The sequence below is a fragment of the Microtus pennsylvanicus genome, chromosome 11, assembly GCF_037038515.1.
Source record: "Microtus pennsylvanicus isolate mMicPen1 chromosome 11, mMicPen1.hap1, whole genome shotgun sequence".
In the NCBI taxonomy this organism is placed as follows: domain Eukaryota; kingdom Metazoa; phylum Chordata; class Mammalia; order Rodentia; family Cricetidae; genus Microtus; species Microtus pennsylvanicus.
The window spans coordinates 24115461-24136839 of NC_134589.1; the positions used below are offsets into that span (position 1 = coordinate 24115461).

General features: G+C 42.4%; 1 protein-coding gene across 4 annotated transcripts in view; it reads left to right on the plus strand.

Moving 5' to 3' along the window:
* Fbxl20 (F-box and leucine rich repeat protein 20) overlaps positions 1–21379 on the plus strand; it is a 67073-nt gene that overhangs the window by 22305 nt on the left and 23389 nt on the right. For all 4 annotated transcript variants that reach the window (XM_075990859.1, XM_075990858.1, XM_075990862.1 and 1 more), the window contains exons 2-5: positions 3857–3918; positions 16428–16482; positions 18942–19016; positions 21083–21177. In XM_075990859.1, the coding sequence (XP_075846974.1) occupies positions 3857–3918; positions 16428–16482; positions 18942–19016; positions 21083–21177 (287 nt within the window). The remainder of the gene's footprint in view (positions 1–3856; positions 3919–16427; positions 16483–18941; positions 19017–21082; positions 21178–21379) is intronic.

Consider the following 21379-nt stretch of genomic DNA (forward strand, 5'->3'; position numbering starts at 1 on the left):
ATTACAGAGATAAACCCTGTCTCGAACTAAAACTAAAAAAAAAAAGAAAGAAAAGAAAAGAAAGAAAGAAAGAAAGAAAGAAAGAAAAAGAAAAACAAATTCTGTGTCAACTTTAGGGGTTTGTGGAAATTTATATAAGAAATAAAGTATTTCTCTGGTGTTTCCCTCCCCATGTTCTAAGACATCCCTCGTCTACCCTTGGACATCAGAGCTCCTTGGACATCGTCTCTACATGCTTATAATCTCCAGCATTAATTTCTATCTCTATCTCTCTCTCTCTCTCTCTCTCTCTCTCTCTCTCTCTCTCTCTCTCCACACACACACACACACACACACACACACAGAGAGAGAGAGATACATAGATGCACAGACCTACTGATAATTGTTTCTCCATAGAAACTTTGTTATTCACTATCCTGAGTGAGGTAAGCCAGACCCAAAAAGAGGAACCTGGGATGTACTCACTCATATTTGGTTTCTAGCCATAAATAAAAGACATTGAGCCTATAATTCGCGATCTTAGAGAAGCTAAATAAGAAGGTGAACCCAAAGAAAAACATATAGGCATCCTCCTGAATATTAACCTTCAGCAAGCGATGAAAGGAGACAGAGAAAGAGACCCACATTGGAGCACAGGACTGAAATCTCAAGGTCCAAATCAGGAGCAGAAGGAGAGAGAGCACGAGCAAGGAACTCAGGACCGCGAGGGGTGCACCCACACACTGCGACAATGGGGATGTTCTATCGGGAACTCACCAAGGCCAGCTGGCCTGGGTCTGAAAAAGCATGGGATAAAACTGGACTCGCTGAACATAGTGGACAATGAGGACTACTGAGAACTCAATGAGGACTACTGAGAACTCAAGAACAATGGCAATGGGTTTTTGATCCTACTGCATGTACTGGCTTTGGGGGAGCCTAGGCAGTTTGGATGCTCACCTTACTAGACCTGGATGGAGGTGGGTGGTCCTTGGACTTCCCACAAGTCAGGGAACCCTGATTGCTCTTCGGGCTGATGAGGGAGGGGGATTTGACAGGGGGAGGGAAATGGAAGGCGGTGGCGGGGAGGAAGCAGAAATCTTTAATAAATAAATAAATTTAAAAAAACCAAAACTTTGTTATTCAAAAACTGAGGCATATGAATTCAGTGCTAGCTTGGGCTATAGATCAAGACCCTGTTTTAAAAACTCAAACCAAAGCTCAAAACATTAGAGGAAATTTTTTTTTAAATCCCTAATAAGCAAGCACCAAGACATTTGTTTGCAGATCTGTCTTACATGAATTATTAAAGGCTGTTCAAACTTACAGAATATGGTACCAGATGGTAACTTGACAAACCACTATGAATGTTAGTTACAGAGGTAAATATAAAAGACTATAAATAAACTGTCCTTTCATTGTCTTAGCTAAATTGAAAGTTGTGTAATTAAGAACCATATAGTTTTTGGTTTATCAGATTAATATATAATTGTAAAAGAAAAGAGGAAAAGTAGAGCTCTTGTCGTTTCTGTATTTTATAGAAAGTGAGCAATCTGAAATATATTGTGACTAGTTAGGGTGTATACTGGAATTGCTAGAGCAACCATTAGGAAAATAATTTTTAAAACATTTTTTAAATGAAGAAATTAAAGCCAAGTGGTGGTGGTGCATGCCCTTAGTTCCAGCACATAGGAGGAAGAGGCAGGTGGATCTCTGAGCTCCAGGACAGCCAGGACTACACAGAGAAACCCTGTCTTGAAAAACAAACAAACATAAGGGGAAAAAAATTAGGAAATAGAGAGATGGTTCAACAGTTAAGAAACTGTTCTTCCCGAGGCCATCCTGGTCTACAGAGTGAGTTCCAGGACAGGCTCCAAAGCTACAGAGAAACCCTGTCTTGGAAAAAAAACCAAAAACCAAACAAACAAAAAAATAAAATAAAAAGAAACTGTTCTTCCTTGCTGCTGGTGGTGACACATACCCCTAATTCGGCACTCTCACCAGAGACAGGTGGGTCAGTGAGTTTAAGGCTCTCCTGGTCTACAGAAAAACCAAAAGGAGAAAAAGAAGAAGAAGAAAAGGACATTTGTCTTCACAGAGGAGCAGCTCTGATTGCCAGCACCTGCATGGGCAGTTCACAGCTGTACAGAACTCTAGTTCCAGGGGATCAGCCTCCCTCTTCTGACCTCTGTAAGCACCAGGCATACATGTGGTGCAGAAACACAAACCAGAAAAACCTCATACACGTAAATAAATCTTTAAAACGAAGGCATTATAATGGACAACAGAAAATATCTATTCAAAAGCATCAAGGAAGTAAAGGAGGAATAGCATTACTGAGATGCTCTGCTTTTAACACACCATCAGGGTGTGACGAAGGCAGTTTTCTTACCTCTTTGAGAATCAGGCACATCCTAGAAAGGAACAAAGCAAAATTACTCATTCACCATTGAGTGCCTTGGAAGCTGGTAACAAAATAAAGTACAGCCCCCAAGAGAAAACGCCATTCTGGCCCTGTAAAGAAGCACAGGAGATGGCACTCAGGGCCGTTCAGATGGAAAGAAATAAAATAACACATTTAGAAACACGTAGACTGAGAGACGCGCCTAATCAAGGAGAAATGGGTTAAACATGTCAGTCAAAAGGCATATATTGGGGGCTGGAGAGGTGGCTCAGAGGTTAAGAGCACTGACTGCTCTTCCGAAGGTCCTGAGTTCAATTCCCAGCAACCACATGGTGGCTCACAGCCACCTGTAATGAGATCTGGTGCCCTCTTCTGGCCTGCAAGCATACAGATAGACAGAACACTGTATACGTAATAAGTAAATAAATACATCTTTTTAAAAAAAGGCATATTTTTTTAATGATTGTGACTGGGCCTGGTGGCACTTACCTTTAGTACTGGCACTTAGGAGAAAAAGGCAGGTGAATCCCTGTGAGTTTAAGGCCATCATGGTCTGTGTAGTGAGTTCCCGACCAGCTAAGGCTACAATAGTGAGATTCAATAGTGGGCTTTTTTGTTACTGTTTAATTTTTTGAAAGACTTAGGGTGTGAGAGTAGATTACTGGCAGAAATCAAGGTAATCCTAAACAAATGGAGACATAATCCGTGTGTCTAGTTTGGGAACTCATTAGCTGTAGGACAGCAGTGTCTTCCAGCTCTGTGTGAATGGCACTCTCTCTAGTCAGTGTTCAGTGAGGATCTCTGTAGTCCTAGCTGTCCGGAAACTGCTGTCTAGATCAAGCTAGCTTTGAACTCAGATCCGCCTACCTCTGGGGTCTGTAGCGGGAGCTCCAACTGTAACTCAGAGAACAGAGAAAGTCCCTTTAACAGATCTGGGAGAGGGACTTCCGCCATTAGAGTTTAGGGAACTTTTGAGGTTGGAGGGGAGGGGTTTCTGGATTAGTGTAGGCGCTAGATTGGATATAAGGTTAAGGTAATTTAGGAAGCTGGTGTATTGTCTCACCATACCTTGGGCCTTTATATCTGGCTATGGATCCCCATTGTGAGGAAGGTAAGAGGACAGTCTTTACTGATTGGTGGTGGGGCACACTCAGGCGGCAGAGACAGGCAGAACTCGGAGTTTGGGACCAGTCTGGTTTATAGAGTGAGTTCCAAGACAGGCTCCAAAGCTACAGAGAAACCCTGTATTGAACCCCACCCCCCAAAAAGAGGACAACTGTCAGCCATCAGTTCTCTCCTGATGATGACTCCAGGGTTTGAACTAGATCAGGCTTGGCAGCATTTACCTCCTAAATCATTTTGCTGGCTCCCCACTTTTTTTTTTTTTGACCTTTCTCCAGAGGGAATTGCCTCCCACCTGTGAACATGATCAAATGTTAATGCCTGATGCAATGGCTTTTTTTTTTTTAACAGATGTTCTCAAACAGTGATGAAGCTGTAATCAATAAAAAACTTCCCAAAGAACTCCTACTAAGGTATGTCTGAGCCCTAATTCTGTTTCGGTTGGTGGTGTGCATCGTGCTTGCATGTTAAGCATAAACTTGTTGCTAGTGTTCTGTTCCCAGTGTTCCAGTGTCAGGAGAGACCAGCCTTCTGACACTGTCCTCTACAGATGTGTTAGGGTAAGTTCGTGGCCTTCAGTGAGACTCAACTCACAGGCTATACCTGCTTGGTCTATATTATCTGGAATATTTAGTTTATTGTAACAGTTTTTAAAAAATTGTTAGCAGTGTTTCAACTTAGACCTGCATATGATTTTGTATCTTGACTTTGCCTTATTGTAAGACAGAAAATTTTCAATCTTTTGAAGAGAGATTCTAGGCCATACTATTTTCCTACTCCTTTATGTTTATATTAAAATGTTACCTGCAATGGGAACTACATGGAATTATTTATTGCTCCTTGTTTTTAAAGCATTTTTATATTCCTTCAGTGGTATAGATTTAAATCCCCACCACCAACCTACCCCTTTGAGAGACAGGGTTTCTCTGTGTAGCCCTGGCTGTTCTGGAACTCGCTCTGTAGTGAGTCTGATCTCAAACACAGAGATCCACCTGCCTTTGCCTCCTTTGTGTTTTGATTAAAGGTGTGTGCCACCAGTGCCCAGCCACTGTTTTTTTCTCTCTCTCTTTTTTTTTTCCCAATGTGTACCAAGTCATTCATTTATTTCAAGATGTGCACACTCAAGCTGGCTGGGACAGCTCACAGCTCCTAGGTATGTATAGGTCCTTCAACGGCTTGGGCTACAAACAACTTCATAGCCAACGCAGCACACACACGCGATAGAACAGAAAGTCTACAAACCCCAAGCTACTCCGAGAAAAATGAGGGAGGAGAGGGGGTGTGTTTTTTTCTCTTTGAGACAGGATTTTACCATGTAGTCCGGGGTGACTGGCCTGGAATCTCACTATATAGATCGGGCTGGCCTGGACATGAGAGATACCATGGCCTCTGCTTCTCAAACACTGGGTTTAAAAGCGTGCGCCGCGAGGCCTGTCCTCTTGTTTTAAAAGTGAAAGCAATGGTTCTTTTCTTCCTTAGATTATATTTAGGATTAGGATTTTACAGTGCTTTAATTTGTAGAAACTACATTGTAGCACTATCCATGACTCAAAATGCAGCCTCTAATTTAGAGATATCTCACTTAGGAATTCCCTGGGAAAAAATTGACATTTGGGGAATTATTTGCTGAGTCCCTGCACAGAATATTCTGTATTTATAGGGTATCATTACTGAGAAGGAAAATATATTTTCTTTTGAGATTTAACAAATTATTGTGCTCAAGGACAGAGCAGGACAGCGGTTTCTTCCTTCCTTTTTCTCTATGTCGCCCTGGCTGTCTTGAAACTAGCTGTGGGGACCAAACTGGCCTTGAACTCAGATCCACCTGCCTCTGCCTCCACCACAGCTGGCCAAGATAGCTGTTTCTTAGTCTTTTTGTAGACAGGGTCTCACTCTGTAGCCCTGGCTGATCTAGAGCTCACTGTGTAGACCAGGCTATTTTTGAACTGCCGGGATTAAAGGAATGTACAATCGCTCCTGACTCCTAGAGACAGATTCACAGTGACCCTCACACTTGGAGACTCCTTTGCTTCACTCACTCGGGCCCATTGCAGGAGTGCCTTAGCTGCTTGGACTAGAGTGCTTGCATACAGTATTCAGAAATCATTCAAACTCGGTCGAATTTATGTTCCCACCTTCTGCCTCTCTTCCTTTCCACTGTTTGTGATCATCTGCATTTTCTTTCGGATTTCATCTCTCTAAACTTACTGCCACCCGTGATTTTTTCAGGGTAAAAGTCATAAGGACCCTAAATAGTTCTTTTCATTCTGCTTTATATAGGAGACCTGATCACATGTGGGTTGTGGTATCGTGTGATGTGTTGGGGTGCCGTAGACAGACAACACTGCACAGATAAGGAGGTCTGAGTCTTCTCTGCTGTCTTCCAAGCTACATGTGGCTTTCAGTCTCTTTTTGTTGGAGAATATTAGACATCATTGACATGGATGGAACCATTAGAAATCAGTCTGAACTAGACTTGGTAGCACATGCCTTTAATCCCAGCACTCAGAAGGCAGAGGCAGGTGGATCTCTGTGAGTTCAAGGCCAGCCTGGCCTACAGAGTGAGTTCCAGGACAGCCAAGGCTTATAGAGAGAGCTTGTGTAAAAAACAAGAACAAGAAAAAAAGTCAGTATGCAGTGAGTGTGACTCCTGGGAGGTGGAGGAGGAATGGTCAGGAACTGAAGGTCATTCTTGGCTACATAGTAAATTCAAGACCAGCCTGGGCCAAAGACTTTTACTCCAAACATGAAATTAAAATAAAAAATCTGAGAGTGAACATTTTCTTGTTTAATAATGAGCAATATTAATGTTCCACTTCATCAGTCAGAGCATGAGAGGCTTTTTTTTTCCCTGACCTCAGTAGTCTATTTATTTATTTATTGGTTTTTCAAGACAGGGTTCCTTTGTGTAGCCCTGGCTGTTCTGGAACTTGCTCTGTAGACCAGGCTGGCCTTGAACTCACAGAGCTCTGCCTGTTTTTTGAGACTAGTTATAGTCCTGACTGGCCTGAACCCCTGCCTGCAAAGGCCTGGGGCGTAAAGGCATGTACCAGCACACTGGCAAGCATGACAATTCCTGGTGAGCTGTTTAACAGTTCCTCGTGTTTGGGTCAATAAGCTAGCTCAGCACTTGCTACAATACCCTGATGACCGTTTGAGCTCCAGAACCCATGGAAAGTAGAGAGAGAGAATGGATTACCAAGTTGTTCTCTGACCTCTACACAAACACGCACACTGGCAGTGTCCTGTCTCCCCACCACTCATACTAAATAAAAGGTTTAAAAAGGCCTTTTTAATGTTCCACTTCATCAGTCAGAGCATGAGAGGCTTTTTTTTTCCTGACCTCAGTAGTCTATTTATTTATTTTTTTGTGTGGAAGATTTAAGGCCAAAAGGTAGTAAACTATCTTGTGAGCTCAGCTTCTGTTATCTTCATAAAGGAAGGAAGGAATGGAGGACAGCTGGCTCGTAAGATAAGAAAATACAGTTCCACTTCAGAACATGCCTCAGTTGGAGGTAAGCTCGGGTCCATAGCAAGTTCCAAGCCAGCCAGAAGTATACAAACAAACAAGAAGATCAGAATCTCTGCTGTCTGTTTCCTTTCTTGCTCAGTACTAAGACTCAAACCCGAGGCTCTAAAAGTGCTTGGCAAACACTCTGCAGTGAGCTATGGCCCTGGTCTATTTGTCTTCATTATATCCTTATGGAGGTGATTTGCTTTTGAATTTCTTTATTTGTTTGTTGTTTTTGAGACAGGGTCTCCCTTACTGTCCTAGAATACACTATGTAGACCAGGCTGGCCTCAAAACTCACAGATCACCTGACTCCTCCTCCTGAGTACTGAGATAAAAAAGTCAAGCAATACCACACCCTACTGCAGTAATTTTTAAATGAGTTTGTTTTTTATGTATATTTTATCATAGGGAATGTTTTTTTTTTTCGGTTTCTTCTGTTGGTTTGTGCTGGTTTTGAGAAAGGGTCTCCTTGTGCAAGCTTTCCCCTCTATCACTTGTGGGAGCTGCGGGCCGCGTTCCTGCCGCCCCAGCTCCTGGTCGCCTGGCTAGCTTAGGCCCCGAAATAACAACACACAAATTGTATTCTTTTAAACACTGCTTGGCCCATTATATCTAGCCTCTTCTCGGCTGACTCTTGCACCTGAACTATCCCATTTCTAATAATGTGTGTAGCACCCCAAGGTGTGCTTACCGGGAAGATTCTAGCCTACATCCATCCTGGGTTGTAACTTCATTGCGTCTGCCCGGGAGAGGGGAGCATGGCCTCTGAGCTCACTTCCTCTTCCTCCCAGCATTCTGTTCTGTTTACTCCACCCACCTATGTTTTAACCTATGAGGGCCAAGCAGTTTCTTTATTTTTTAACCAATGACCTTCCTCCATCAATCACCCACCTCCCAAGTTCTGGGTTTATAGGCCGATGTCAGCCTGCTTTTGTTTTATTGATAATAGGATCTGACTCTTTAGCTCAACCTTCTTGCATTAGTCTCCCAAGTGCTGAGATTATAGACTAAGCCACAATACTTAGGTTATCATAGGTCTTGATAACTTGAGTTGTTTCATAAATTGTCTACTTTGCTATGTTATGGAAAGCATGTCAGTTATAATTTTACTGTGTTTTTCATCATCATCACTTTGCTTTTTTCAAGACCGGATTTCTCTGTGTAACAACTCTGACTATCCTGAAACTCACTCAGTAAACCAGACTGGCCTTGAACTCACAGAGATCCTCCTGCCTCTGCCTGTCTCAAAAATCAAAACAAAAACAAAAACAACTAGTATACGGAAAAAACACTTGGCAGTTCTCAAAAAGCTAAATTTAGAAATTTCATATCATCAGCATTCCCACTTTTATAGTTATAGATAATGACTAAAGGCATTCACCTCCAAGCCTGAAGACCTGTGCTTCTTCCCTGGTACCCTCTACCCATCAAATAAATTAAATATAATAAAACAGTTGAGCCGGGCAGTGGTGGCGCACGCCTTTAATCCCAGCACTCGGGAGGCAGAGGCAGGCGGATCTCTGTGAGTTCGAGGCCAGCCTGGTCTACAAGAGCTAGTTCCAGGACAGGAACCAAAAGCTACGGAGAAACCCTATCTCGAAAAAAAAAAAGTTGGAATGATTATAGCAGTATTACTAATAATAGTCAAAAAGTATAAATAGCCCAGTTTTTTTAAACTGAAGAGTAAACAGACTGGACTGTTACTTTAACTTTTTAAAATTTATTTATTTTTATTTTATATGTGCATTGATGTTTTGCCATGGGTGTCGGGATCCCTTGAAACTAGAATTACAGACCATTGTGAGCTGCCATGTGGATGCTGTGAATTGAACCCAGGTCCTTTGAAAGAGCAGTCAATGCTCTTAACCACTAAGCCATCTCTCCAGCCCCCTGATACTTTAACTTAAAGAATGAAGTATTGTTAATTATTCTATTAGAGTAACATTGTAGAGATAAAATGCTCTATGACCTCTGTGTATGTTTTAAAACATGCTAATTGAAAGAAGTCTGGGCCAGGTGGTGGTGGAACACGCCTTTAAGGCCAGCACTTGAGGGCAGAAATAGGTGGATCTCTGTGAGTTCAAGGCCAGCCTGGTTTACAGACTTAAGTTTCAGGACAGGCTCCAAAGCTACACAGAGAAACCCTGTCTTGAAAAAGTCAGACACAAAAGACCTTATTACTCTAGTCCCATATAGTAGGTAATGTCCATGGAGGCAGAGCACAGAGTGGTAATTTTCTGAGGCTGGGGGAGTAAGTAGTACCTGGGAATGTCTGGAAGATAGTGAGACTTTTCAGATAACTGTGCCACATGTGTGGATGTCAAAGGACTAAATTGGGAATTGGTTCGTTCCATTCTCCGCGTGAATCCTGGGCATTGAGGTCAAATCATCAGACCTATTTGCCAGGGCCCTTACCACTGCTTAAAGGTAAAGCTTTTCTTAGCTTTTCACAAATTGAAATCTCCTTAGATACCAGATAATGTTCTGTAAGCAAATTTAATCACAGATTTTTATGACACCTTGTAGCATCCTGTACAGCAGTTAAGACAACACTAACATCTAGAACATACAAGTTTCAGATAGTTCATTTGACCTAAAACTGTTTTCAACTGCCAGTAATTAACACTTCCAGCTCCAGCCAAACAGTATGATTATCTCATATAAAGTAATACACAGAAATAAACCAGGCTATCAGGTTGATTGGTTTAGGGATCTACGAGGTTTTAAGCAAATTTCTTCCTGTGTTCTGTGGTAACCAGCCTCATTCTGGCTCCAAAGCTGCTTTTCCTTACAGGTACATAATGGCTGCCAGCAAATACTGGATTACTGTCTTTGCTTGTTCACTCTGGGTACAGTGGTATATTAATATTGATCCCTAGTAAAGTCTTTTCTCGGATCTTAGCCAGTTAGCCTAATCCTAAAAGCAGTCACTGCAGAATGGAGCCTGGTGAAGGAGCCTGAGTTTCCTTCAGTTAGGGTTCCCCAAGTGTGATTTCCCTCAGCAGGCTCTTGATAGACTTCAGATAGCACAAAGACGTGTGCTGGTATGACAGTGTCTGGGCCTAGATAAAATGTATAATGACCAGAGATTGGTTTTTCAAGAGTTTCAGAGACCAGAAAGTCCAAGATCAAGGTGTTGCTTTCTATAGAGAGAAGAAGGGGCCCTGGTGGTGATCTTCTCCCTAGATTGTAACAGACAGAAGAGGGGCAGCTGGAGATGACCTTCTCTGTACATATTAACGTCAGAAGAGGGGGCCCCTGGAGATGACCTTCTCGGTACATTGTAACAGAAGAGGGGTCACTGGAGGTGATCTTCTCGGTACATTGTAACAGTCAGACAGAAGAGGGGCCACTGGGATGATCTTCTTGGGTAGATTGTAACAGTCAGACAGAAGAGGGGCTACTGGGGATGATCTTCTTGGGTAGATTGTAACAGTCAGACAGAAGAGGAGCTATCCTTTTTCCCCCCCCCCAAACAAGGTTTCTCTTGTGTATCCTTGGCTATCCTGGAACTCACTCTGTAGACCAGACTGGCATTGAACTCACAGATTCACCTCCCTCTGTTTCCCCGGTGCTGGGATTTAAGGTGTGCACCACCACTGCCTAGTGGTTCACTCTTTTATAAGGACCTTAACCCTGATAAAAGCACTATCGTTCTTCCTCATAAGCTAACTACCTCTCAAAAGTTCCAATATAAGCTACAGAGAAACCCTGTCTCGAAAAACCAAAAAAAAAAAAAAAGAATGTTCCAGTATACTTTGTGTTGTTTGGTGTTTGAGAAAAGTTTTACCAGGCTTAAGGTCTAAACTCTTATAGCTGTCATTGGCAGTACATTTCTACATGGGTTTTAGAATAGAGATTAAAACTTTGACTGTATTTCTTGTGAGTTCATAGCGTATAAATAGTCTTTTGCTTTGCTTGTTTGATTTGTTTTGTTTTTTGAGATATGATTGGCCTAGACCAAGATGGCCTCAAACTCAGAGTTGGTTTTATACGCCTTTAATCCAGCACTTGGGAGTCAGAAGCAGGTGGATCTTTGTGAGTTTGAAGTCATCAGGACAGCTACGACTGTGTAGAGAGATCCTGTCTCAAAAACAAACTCCTTGAGTCCATCTGCCTCTGCCTCTTGATTTTTTTTTTTAATTTGGGTGGTTTTTTGTTTTGTTTTGTTTTAGTTTGGTTTGGTTTGGTTTTTACATGCACGTGTATACCGTGTACATGACTGGTGCCTGAAGAAACTAGAAAAGGGCATAGGGTCCCCTAAAACTGGGGTTACAGACATTGTGAGAATAGTGAAAATAGTCTTAGTTCTAATTGTGGATCAGAGATAATTTTCTGTGTTTCAAGTGAACAAGATTTATTATTTTTATTGAAAAATAAGAATTCTAATAACTGTGCCTTTACCTCAGTAAAACAGTATCCTACCTTTTTTGTTTGAGATATGTTCCCACTGTATAGCTCTGGCCATCCTGGAACTCAACTATGTAGATCAGGCTGGCCTCACACTCAGAGATCCACTTACCTGTCCAGTGCTGAGATCACAGGTGTGCAGCACCATACCCGGTGGCTCATCCTACTTTTGCATTTCCTCAAGAAAGAAAAAAAAATACACCAGGAGCTTCCTGATAATTGAACACAAGATCAGTCTGAGAAGGGAGCTCCTAGAAAGGGCATGGGAGCGCTGCTTTTTCTGTAGCCTTTGTATCTGTTCATTGTGTGCTTCGTGATCATCATTACAGTGGGCCTGTTGATATAACACCCGTTTACCACTTACGCATTCCTTTACCACAGAACTTGGTTGTGACGGCTTTGGAATAGAAAATGGCATTGCTAATGGATGGCCCAATATGGTCAAAAAGACATGTCATTAGTACTCCTACAGCACATTATTTTTACTTTATGTGCCTAGGTGTTTTGTCTGCATACCACATGTGCACAGTGCCTATAGAGGCCAGAAGAGGACATAAAATCTTCTGGGACTGGAGTTACAAGTAGTTGTGAGTCGTTATGTGGGTGCTGAGACTCAAACCAGTGCTTTTGTTTTATCCTGTTTTTTTAATGTGTGTTTTGTCTTTATGTTTGTATGTGCACCATTGGCATGTCTGGTGTCCTCATCGAATCCCCAGAAATTGGAATTATATATGGTTGTGAGCCACCGTGTGGATACTGGGAGTTGAACCCAGGTTCTCTGCAAGAACAAGTGCTCTTAACCTGTGAGCCATCTCTCAGTCCCTCCTGCTTTAACTTAGAGCAATAGATTTTCTCCAGGCAGTTCAACATAATAATATAGTTAGTAAAGTTATAATCAGTGGTGTAGTTTGGATCTTGAATATCTTCCAAAGACCCATGTGGTGAAGACTTGGTCCTTTGTCCTTGACTCTGTTAGGTGGTAGGACCCCAGTGGAAGGACTTTAGATTTTTCAGGGTGTGCCCTTGAGGGGGGAATATTGGGTTCCTGGCCACTTCCTGCCTTTCTCTGTACTTCCTGGCTACATATTTCCCCCATGCTGCACCCCACCTCACCAATGGTCTAAGCACCAACACAGCCAAGGAACCGCTGTGAAATTATGATTGTTAGGTTTTTTTTTTCCTTGAGAAAGTACAAAAATAGGGTGAGCTGCCGGGCATGGTGTTGCACACCTGTGATCTCACACTGGGCAGTGAGGGAGGTCTGACACAAGCGTACGCTGGAGAACTGAATATACTTTGTAAGGTGTAAACTGAGTCAGGCTCACACACTGACTGAATGCCATTGTGACTAAAATAATGGTGCTGAGAGTATCTAGTTAATAAGTGATCAGATGGCAGGTGTCACCTCTCCAGATACATGACAAGAGAATCGTTTCAAAAGCATGAGAAAGCTGGGCACACAGGAGGCAAAGCCTAGGATTTTAAGACCACCCTGGTCCACAGAGTGAGAGTACTGAGACAACCAGGCCTACTTGGAAAGACCCTGTCTTAGCCTCCCTTCCTCCTAACAAAGACACGAAACCACAGGAGGTGAGCCAACAACATGGCTTATCAGTTGATCCAGCACCCATGTGGTGGCTCCCAACTACCCATACATCAGTTCCAGAGGATAGCATGCCTTCTTCTAATGCCCATAGGAACCAGGCATATAGGTTGTACATGTATTTGGGTCAAACAATTGTACTCAGAAAATGAAATAAATATGAAAGGAAACATGTGAGCTGGAGGTGGAGCACTTGGCTTGAAGGTAGTCAGACCTGTGTGAGTTGGAGATCAGCCAGGGCTACATAGTGAAACCGTGTCTCAGGAAAATGACATCAAACACATGAGATAGCCAGGTGTGCACCCGTAATTCCAGCAGTCAGGAGACAGAGGCAGGAGAGTTACCCATTAGTTTGAGGCCAGCCTGCTTGTTGCTGCTTTTTTCTTTTTAAAGCTTTATTTAATTTTATGAATGAGTGCTCTGCATGTGCACCTGCATGCTGGAAGAAAGCATCAGATCCTGTTGTACATGTCGTGAGCCACCATGAGGGTGCTGGGAATTGAACCCAGGACCTGTGGAAGAGCAGCCTGTGCTCTCAACCGCTGAGCCCTCTCTTCAGCTCCTGCTGCTGCTTTTTACACTTTCTGTTCTTTATCCTCCTCTCTCTCTAGGGGCTAGTGGGAAAGGGTGTGTATGTGCTTCTGGAGATCAAACTCAGGTCCCTGAGCATGCAAAACAATCACTTTACCAAGCTGCTACCCAGACCCTAGTTTTCATTGTATTGTCTCATCAAAGTTCTTTTCTGGGCTTTTGTTCGGGTATTCTGCTGACACTTCAGGATATAGAGCAGCTATGTTTACTCACCCTCTTGCTCCTATCCTTCTAACTCAGTTATCAGTCTCTTTTTTGAGACAGGATTTCTCTGTAGCTTTGGAGCCTGCCCTGGAACTAGCTTTGTAGACCAAACTGGCTTCAAACTCAGAAATCTGCCTACCTCTGCCTCCCGAGTGCTGGGATTAAAGGTGTGCGCCACCACTGCCCAGCCTTCAGTTATCAGTCTCTTATGTGGAACAAATAAAAAGGTGTCAGAAATCTAAGATGATCCTGGTAGTTCAGGTATGTGAGCCCAATCACTAGGAAGACTGAGGTAGGAAAAATCACAAATTCAAGCCTGCTAGGGATCCAGGGTGAGTTTATGGCATCCTGAGACCCTGTCTCAAATTGTGAAGAGGACTGTGGACTAACACAGCAGAGCCTTCAGATAAGGGAAATTTCTTGCAACAATTCAGTGCTATTGTTAGTTTTCCTTTTTTCTTCTTGACACCATGTAACTATCTGAATCATCCAAACCACTTTCTGCAGCTGGGGGGCATGGTGCGTCCTGGTACTGGTAATTCAGCATTCTGGAAGATGAGGTGGAAGGGTCAGCTATATAGTGAAGTCCTGCCCTACAGAAGCAAGAACAAGAAAGGAATGATGGCATCAGAACCGAAAATACTTAAATTGTGTGATACTGAAAGAAGACATAGCAGGGCGGTGGTGGCGCACGCCTTTAATCCCAGCACTCACTCGGGAGGCAGAGGCAGGTGGATCTCTGAGTTCGAGGCCAGCCTGGTCTACAAGAGCTAGTTCCAGGACAGGCTCCAAAGCTACAGAGAAACCCTGTCTCGAAAAACAAAACAAAAAAACAAAAAAGAAGACATAAAGCCCAGTGGGAAGGTAGTCAGAAACAGACTTCCAGCACACACGCGCGCGCACTGCCTTCAATGACTTGTGACAGAGGCACCTTGCAGGGAATTCAGTGATGTTGGGAGAATATGAATGTGGTTCAGTGGTAACTCATGAGACGCATGTTCAACACCTTGTGCTGGTACCCAGCAGCACACCCCCAAAATGAAGCTAGACTCTTACCATATACCATATACAGTGTCGACCTCAAATAGAGCCTCCCCAAAAAACAAAGCATGAGCTAAAATTATAAAAGTTTTAGAATAAAACATAGGGGGAAGACTTTGTAACATAATACCTGACAATGATTTCTTGAGTATAAAACCACACACTCAGGAAGTGAAAGAAAACTATGTGACTTGTTCTGCATCATAATATAAAACTTGCACATTTTGCAGCAATAAGGCAAGCCTAAGAACGGAAGAAACCACTTACACGTAGAAAAAGTGTAGTCTTGAGTGCACAAAGAACTTCACAGTGCGGCCACAAAGCCCTCAAAATAAGCAAATGGCCAAGCACATTGTGGCGTGGTGACTCAAATGAAGTACCTGGGAGCCAAGGCACGAAAAGTGTCCTGAGTTTGAGGCCAGCCTGGTCTACAGAGTGAGATTCTGTCTCCAAACACCCACCACAAGGCACAGAGAGATACCAGTTCTTATTTCATAGCCTTTAGTGTAGCTGCTAAAAAGCAAGAAGTAATGAACATTAACAAAGATAGGCAGTTGGACCATTTTTGTACTGGTATAGGTGTTTTAAATGGTACAGCTGAATTCTGCTCTTGGGTATATATCTGAAACATTTGAAATCAGGGACTCAAATGGGTATTTGTGTCCTTGGGAACAGAATTCATAGTAACAGTTGGGAAAGTAACACTAGTATCTGTGAATGAATGTATAGAATACAGTATTTATATATAATGAACTAGTATTTAACCTTACAAAGGAAATAATAGCAAGTACTTTGCCCAGAGAGAAAGTACAATGGTGGTTGCCAAAAGCTGCAAGGGAGATAGATAATGGGGAATTACTGTCTAATAAAAAGTTTCTCTTTTGACAAGATAAAGTGGTAGAGATTGCTTAGTAAGGGCCAGTGCTTAATGCTCTTGAACTATACGCTTTGTATAATTAGGTCAGAGGCTGGCCCTCAACTGCTATGTCTTTCATTGTGGGCAGTTATTTTATTTGTTTAAAAGAACTGCTTCTAGCTGATGGAGGTGTTCATGTGTGTATGAAATTGAGTGTTATCATTACAGGCTAAATCCATGAGAAATTTCTCCATTTTTTTTCAAGACAGGGTTTCTCTATAACAGCCCTGGCCATCCTTGGAGCTAGCTCTGTAAACCAGGTTGGCCTTGAACTCTGCCTGCCTCTGCGTCCCCGTCCTGAGTGCTGGTACAGGTGCCACCACTGCCCAGCTGTTTGGGCATGGAAAGAGGTGTGGGCGGAGACAAAAGAGTATACTAGAGGGATGACTAAAGCAGTGTACAATGATATTCATAAATTATAATGAAACCTATTAAAGTTTTTAAACACTAAAACTTAAAAAAAAAAAAAAAAACATAGATAAGGTGTTTGCACACCTGTAAGCCTAGCCTTCCAGAGGCTGTGGCAAGAGGATCGGGAGTTCAAGGTCATCCTGCTCAACGCGGGGGTGGGCAGGAAAGAATCTGTGAGACAGAGTGTAAGAGCGAGAGAACTGATAGTTTGTTGCCTCTCTTTTCTTCTTAGGATTTTTTCTTTCCTGGATGTTGTTACCTTGTGTCGCTGTGCTCAGGTCTCCAGGGTAAGATGACTGGCACGGTTAGAGGGACTTTTCCTGGCTCTGAGGCTGATAGCTTCTGGAGCTGACTGGTATTTTAGGTGTTATTTGTATATTCTACAGAAGATACTATTTTACTCCAAGTACGCCATCTGTCCCATATGGTTCTATGATGGGTTCTGTTTTATGTATTATTCCTAACATTTATATATTATAAACATTGAAAGTATTGACTCAGCTAATGGTAACAAAGCTTGATTCAGCAAAATGTAGCAAAATTGTAATTTCCTGTTTTTATAGTTCTTTTTACAATGGCACATAGACATGCATACCTCTATATTAGACTCTTGAACATCTAATTCTTGTTATCTCCACATAGTCTTTCTTCCAAACATGACAGGAAAGGAGGCAAAAGCTGCAGAGTAGACCAGCATTCTTGAAGATCCCATAAAATATTGTTTCTGTGTTAGGTGGGCACAGGTGTCTTCTTCAACCACCAGTGTAACTCCTGCTGCCACTGAATACGGAAATCAAACCTTAGTGTGGAAATTTCCCCTTTATGGTAATTTAAACTAATTTCTCCATCCTGATAGCCATACTTGTTTGCATACCATTTTGGAAATCATCAGCGGTGTTGTGCTGCTTTATGCTGTGCGGTCTGCAAGTGCAAGCATTGTTCTTACAAGTGAGCAATTTCTCTTCCTGACTCCATGTGAGCTGAAGTCATCATCGAGGGTGCTCACAAGAGAGTTTTAACTGTGGTTTTCTTTTAAGGAAAGAAGGGAACTGCGCCAAATGTCATTAAGTCCGGACGGCTGGTGCATTGATGTTTGTTGTTCTCGGGAGTTAGGGATTGTACTGGGGGAAGGTGTCTGCTCTTGCAGTGCTGGGGAGCGTCCAGTGCCTGGCATACACTGGTCCAGGCCTAACCCTGAGCCATGCTGCCAACACTATGAGGGTTTTCTGTTTTGTTTTGTTTTGTTTTTTAATGCAGACTCTAGGGAGGAACCTGTCATTCCTAATTTTAGGCTGAGTTCTGCATGCTTCCTGCTCCCTGAAGAACCTGGCAAGGACTAGCACACAATCAGAGATATATTTAGTTCAAGAATCTCTTAAACATGTGGTTTTTAAGAGTTTTATTTGTTTCTTTTGTAGCTAGCTATTTAAAAGAAAGAACAAAACAAAACAAACAAACCACTGGAAAAATGTGTAGCCACAAAGAGAGAAGTGACGTTGGCCACGTGAGAACCTGACCTAGTTTTAGAATAGCTTCTTGCTTACCGCCACGCCCCAACATGTTTCTAATGACCTTATGGTGGTTACCCTTGGTTTCTCAGAATATCTAGAATTAGATTTTGAAGATTTTAAACAAAAGTGAGACATGGTAGCCCAAGCTCTTAACCACAACACTTGGGAGGCAGAGTTTAAGGTCACCCAGGGCTATACAGTGAGACCTGGTATCAAAAAAAAAAATTGTTTCTCAGAAAAATAGCTGTAAATATAACCTACATTAAATTGCTTCTTAAATTTGTCATAATAAAGAATATTCTAAAGCTGGGTGGTGGTGCCACATGTCTTTAATCCTAGCATTTGAGAGGCAGAGACAGATGGGTCTCTCTGAATTCAAGGCTAGCCTGGTTTACAGAGTGTGAGTTCCAGGACGCCCAGAGTTATACAGAGAAACCCAGTCTCAAAAAAAAATAATAAATAAATAAATAAATAGAAAGGAAGGATACTTTAGAGTTAGAGCTGGCTATAGTGGCTCATACCTTTAAGCCTGGTACTTGAGTATCTTGGGTTGGAGGACACCCCTGGGCTGCATAGTGAGACCTTGTCTCAGACACACACACACAATAGACTGTACATTTATTGTTCTGAACAGTACTTGGCTTTTGTTATTTAATTAGGGGTAGCTTTTAAAGTCTTTAAAATACCAAGTGATCCACAACAAATTATCTCTTACTGAAATCATTTCTCACCCAATCCTGAGTGCTGAAAAGATTAACAAATGTTCTTGCTGCCTCTAGTATACGAGATGACTAAACAGTTTGCAGTATTAACGTTACCTGAGTCCAGGGCCTGGCATCCTAGGGCTGAGGAGGCCGAAGCAGGGTGCAGCTCGGTGGTAGATGCTTGCCTAGCATGTACAAGGCCCGAGGTTATGGGTCCCCAGCATGACAAGCAATAAAACAAAGCTGTCGCTGAGTCAGGTCGGACAGGATATTGATTAATTATAAAGCATACCTGCGTGAGAACATTGATGATAAGGAAAAGACAATTAGAGAGAAAGACTGTGTCCCAGGCTCACCGCCACTACCCCAGCACCGCACCACCGAGCTGCAAGTGCTCACAGATGTTATTCGGGGACTGAGGGAGGTTTTGGTCAGTCTTATTACTTGTTAGTTGAAGTGTGAATTTAAACATTGCCAGTTTCTGTTTTCATTTCGACCTCTGCTCATTCTTTCTCTTTTTATTCAAATTAGGCCTGGAATGTCCTGGCTCTGGACGGAAGCAACTGGCAGCGCATTGACCTGTTTGATTTCCAGAGGGATATTGAGGTATAATTACGTGGTGTGTGGCCCCATTTATTTCATTAGTAGTTACAGTATTAATCCTAGACATATTCATCTTTTTTTCTTCACTGAAGAAATTATTTTTGGTACAGCTGAACTTCACGAAAGCCTCCAGTGTCCTCCGGATTTTCCGAAGTGGACATGGTGACGCTGGCTTAAGTTTCAGCAGTCAGGCGGATCAGGATGGGTCGGCGGCCATTCTGGCTGCAGTGAGCCTGTGGCTCCAAACATGCAACAGCTTGTTTGGGAAGAGAGTATAAGGATTCGAACCCAGGGCCTCGTGCATGATGGGCCACACTTTTCCCACTGACTCGTTTTTCTGCCCCTAATTTTCTTCTTATTTCCTTGATACAATGCTAAGTTCTTTAATAACTTTAGTCCTGAACTGAGACCACCAGGTTTTATTTTGTAGTTTTTGTGTTTGCTCATGTAAAGCAAGTTATTTTATATTAATTTTATACAGTCAGGAGGCTTAAACTTGCTGGATGATACTTGTGTTTATTCTTCATGTGTATTTTGATTCTTTGGGGAACAAAAGTGGAAATAGTTTCTATGGAAAATATATAATGGTTAAAACTCGAATTATTAAATTGTTTTTAACTAACGAGAGGTGATTTTCGTGCATGTGGATTTACTTTTTCATTTAATTTTTAGTATGGCCTGTTAACTCTAAATAGAAAAGTATAACAGCATCCAGGCAAGCACATGCCTATAATCCCAGCACTTAGAGACAGAGCCCAGAAGAGCTGAAAGACGTTCAAGGTCAGGGTGGGAGATGACTCAGTAGATGCCCTGCAAGCATGAGGACCTGGGTTCAGAGCCCCACCATCTATGTACAAGTGAGGAGTGGAGGTACACCTTGTAACTCCAGACTGAGGGGAGACGAAGACAGGTGCATCCTAGGAGCTTGCTGGCTAGCCACTGTACCATAGCGGAAGCTCCAGGTTCAGGAGAAGCCCTATTTCAAAAAATAGAATGAAGAAACAGTTAGAGATGAAGGCCTGTTTACGTAGGCACAGACCACACAATTCAAGGTCATCCTCAGCTGCGCAGTAATCACACACACCAGCCTTGACTACAGGAGATGTGTCTCAAAATTAACAACAGTGGGGCTGAAAAGATGACTTGATGGCGGAAGTCACAAAATAATCCCACACTAGTTCAGAATTATGAATAATAAAGGGTTATTTATTTGGGGAGACTTATAGATCACTGTCCTAGATAACAGTCCTCTGCACCAACAGGGAACAGAAACAGAGTCTAGCAGCCAGAAGTGAGAGCCAGAAGTAAGAGAGTGAGCGCAGGCTTTACAGCTGCATTTATAGTATAAGAGACCATGCCCAAGTGGGCTCATCAGATAAGAGCACTGGCTGCTCCTCTAGAGGACCCTCAGCACCCACATGGTATAGCTCACAACCCTCTTTAACCCAGTTCAGGTAATCAGTCTCCCTCTTCTGGCCTCCACAGGCACTGCACTGCACACATGTGATACACTGCATACGTGCAGTGCACGGGCATACATGCAACCAGAATCCATGCACATAAAATTAAAAAAAAATAAAACAACCCGCTAACATTATGGTGCATTTACACCACAATTCTCTGATCTTGTAGATATATATGCTTTAAAAACCTGACCCACAGAATCATTCAGCAAGATGGTTCCTGCTCACTGAGCTCTTGCTGTGTGCAAAGCTTTATGGTGAGTCCTTGTGGAGGATAGAGAAGTAAGTGTGGAAGGTGCTTCTCCTCCATGTCTGTATTTACCCCAAGTGGGCCACATGCATGCATATAGAGCTCCGCAAGAACTGGATGGCACCGGTCCTCGAGTGCAGGCTGTCCTAGTTGAACAAAGGAAGGATATAGACTATGCTGGTGTTTTGAGTAGAAGGATTAATCAGAAAGACTTTCTTCTCATAATAAGTTGAAATTTTCATAGGAAGAAACTTCTTACAAGCCATTTCTGTTTATAAATCATTTTTTAAAAAAAGAGTGTGTTCTTGTCAAAAGAGTAACATAGGCCATCTTTTTGCTTAACTGTCTCTTTATAGGGTCGGGTAGTAGAAAATATTTCAAAACGATGTGGAGGCTTTTTACGAAAGTTAAGTCTTCGTGGGTGTCTTGGAGTAGGAGATAATGCATTAAGGTAAGAAAATATAACTGTTTCAAAAATAACTTTCAACCTCTTAGATTGAAGTGAAGACAGCACCATCTCACTCAGAAAGGCTAAAGTAGCTTTTAAGTTTCTAAGCTGTTAAAAATGTAAGCATATACATTGGTTATAACAAAATATCTGATAGGAAGTGAGGACCCAGGTGCAGTAGTGTACTCTAGAGTTAGCATGTTCG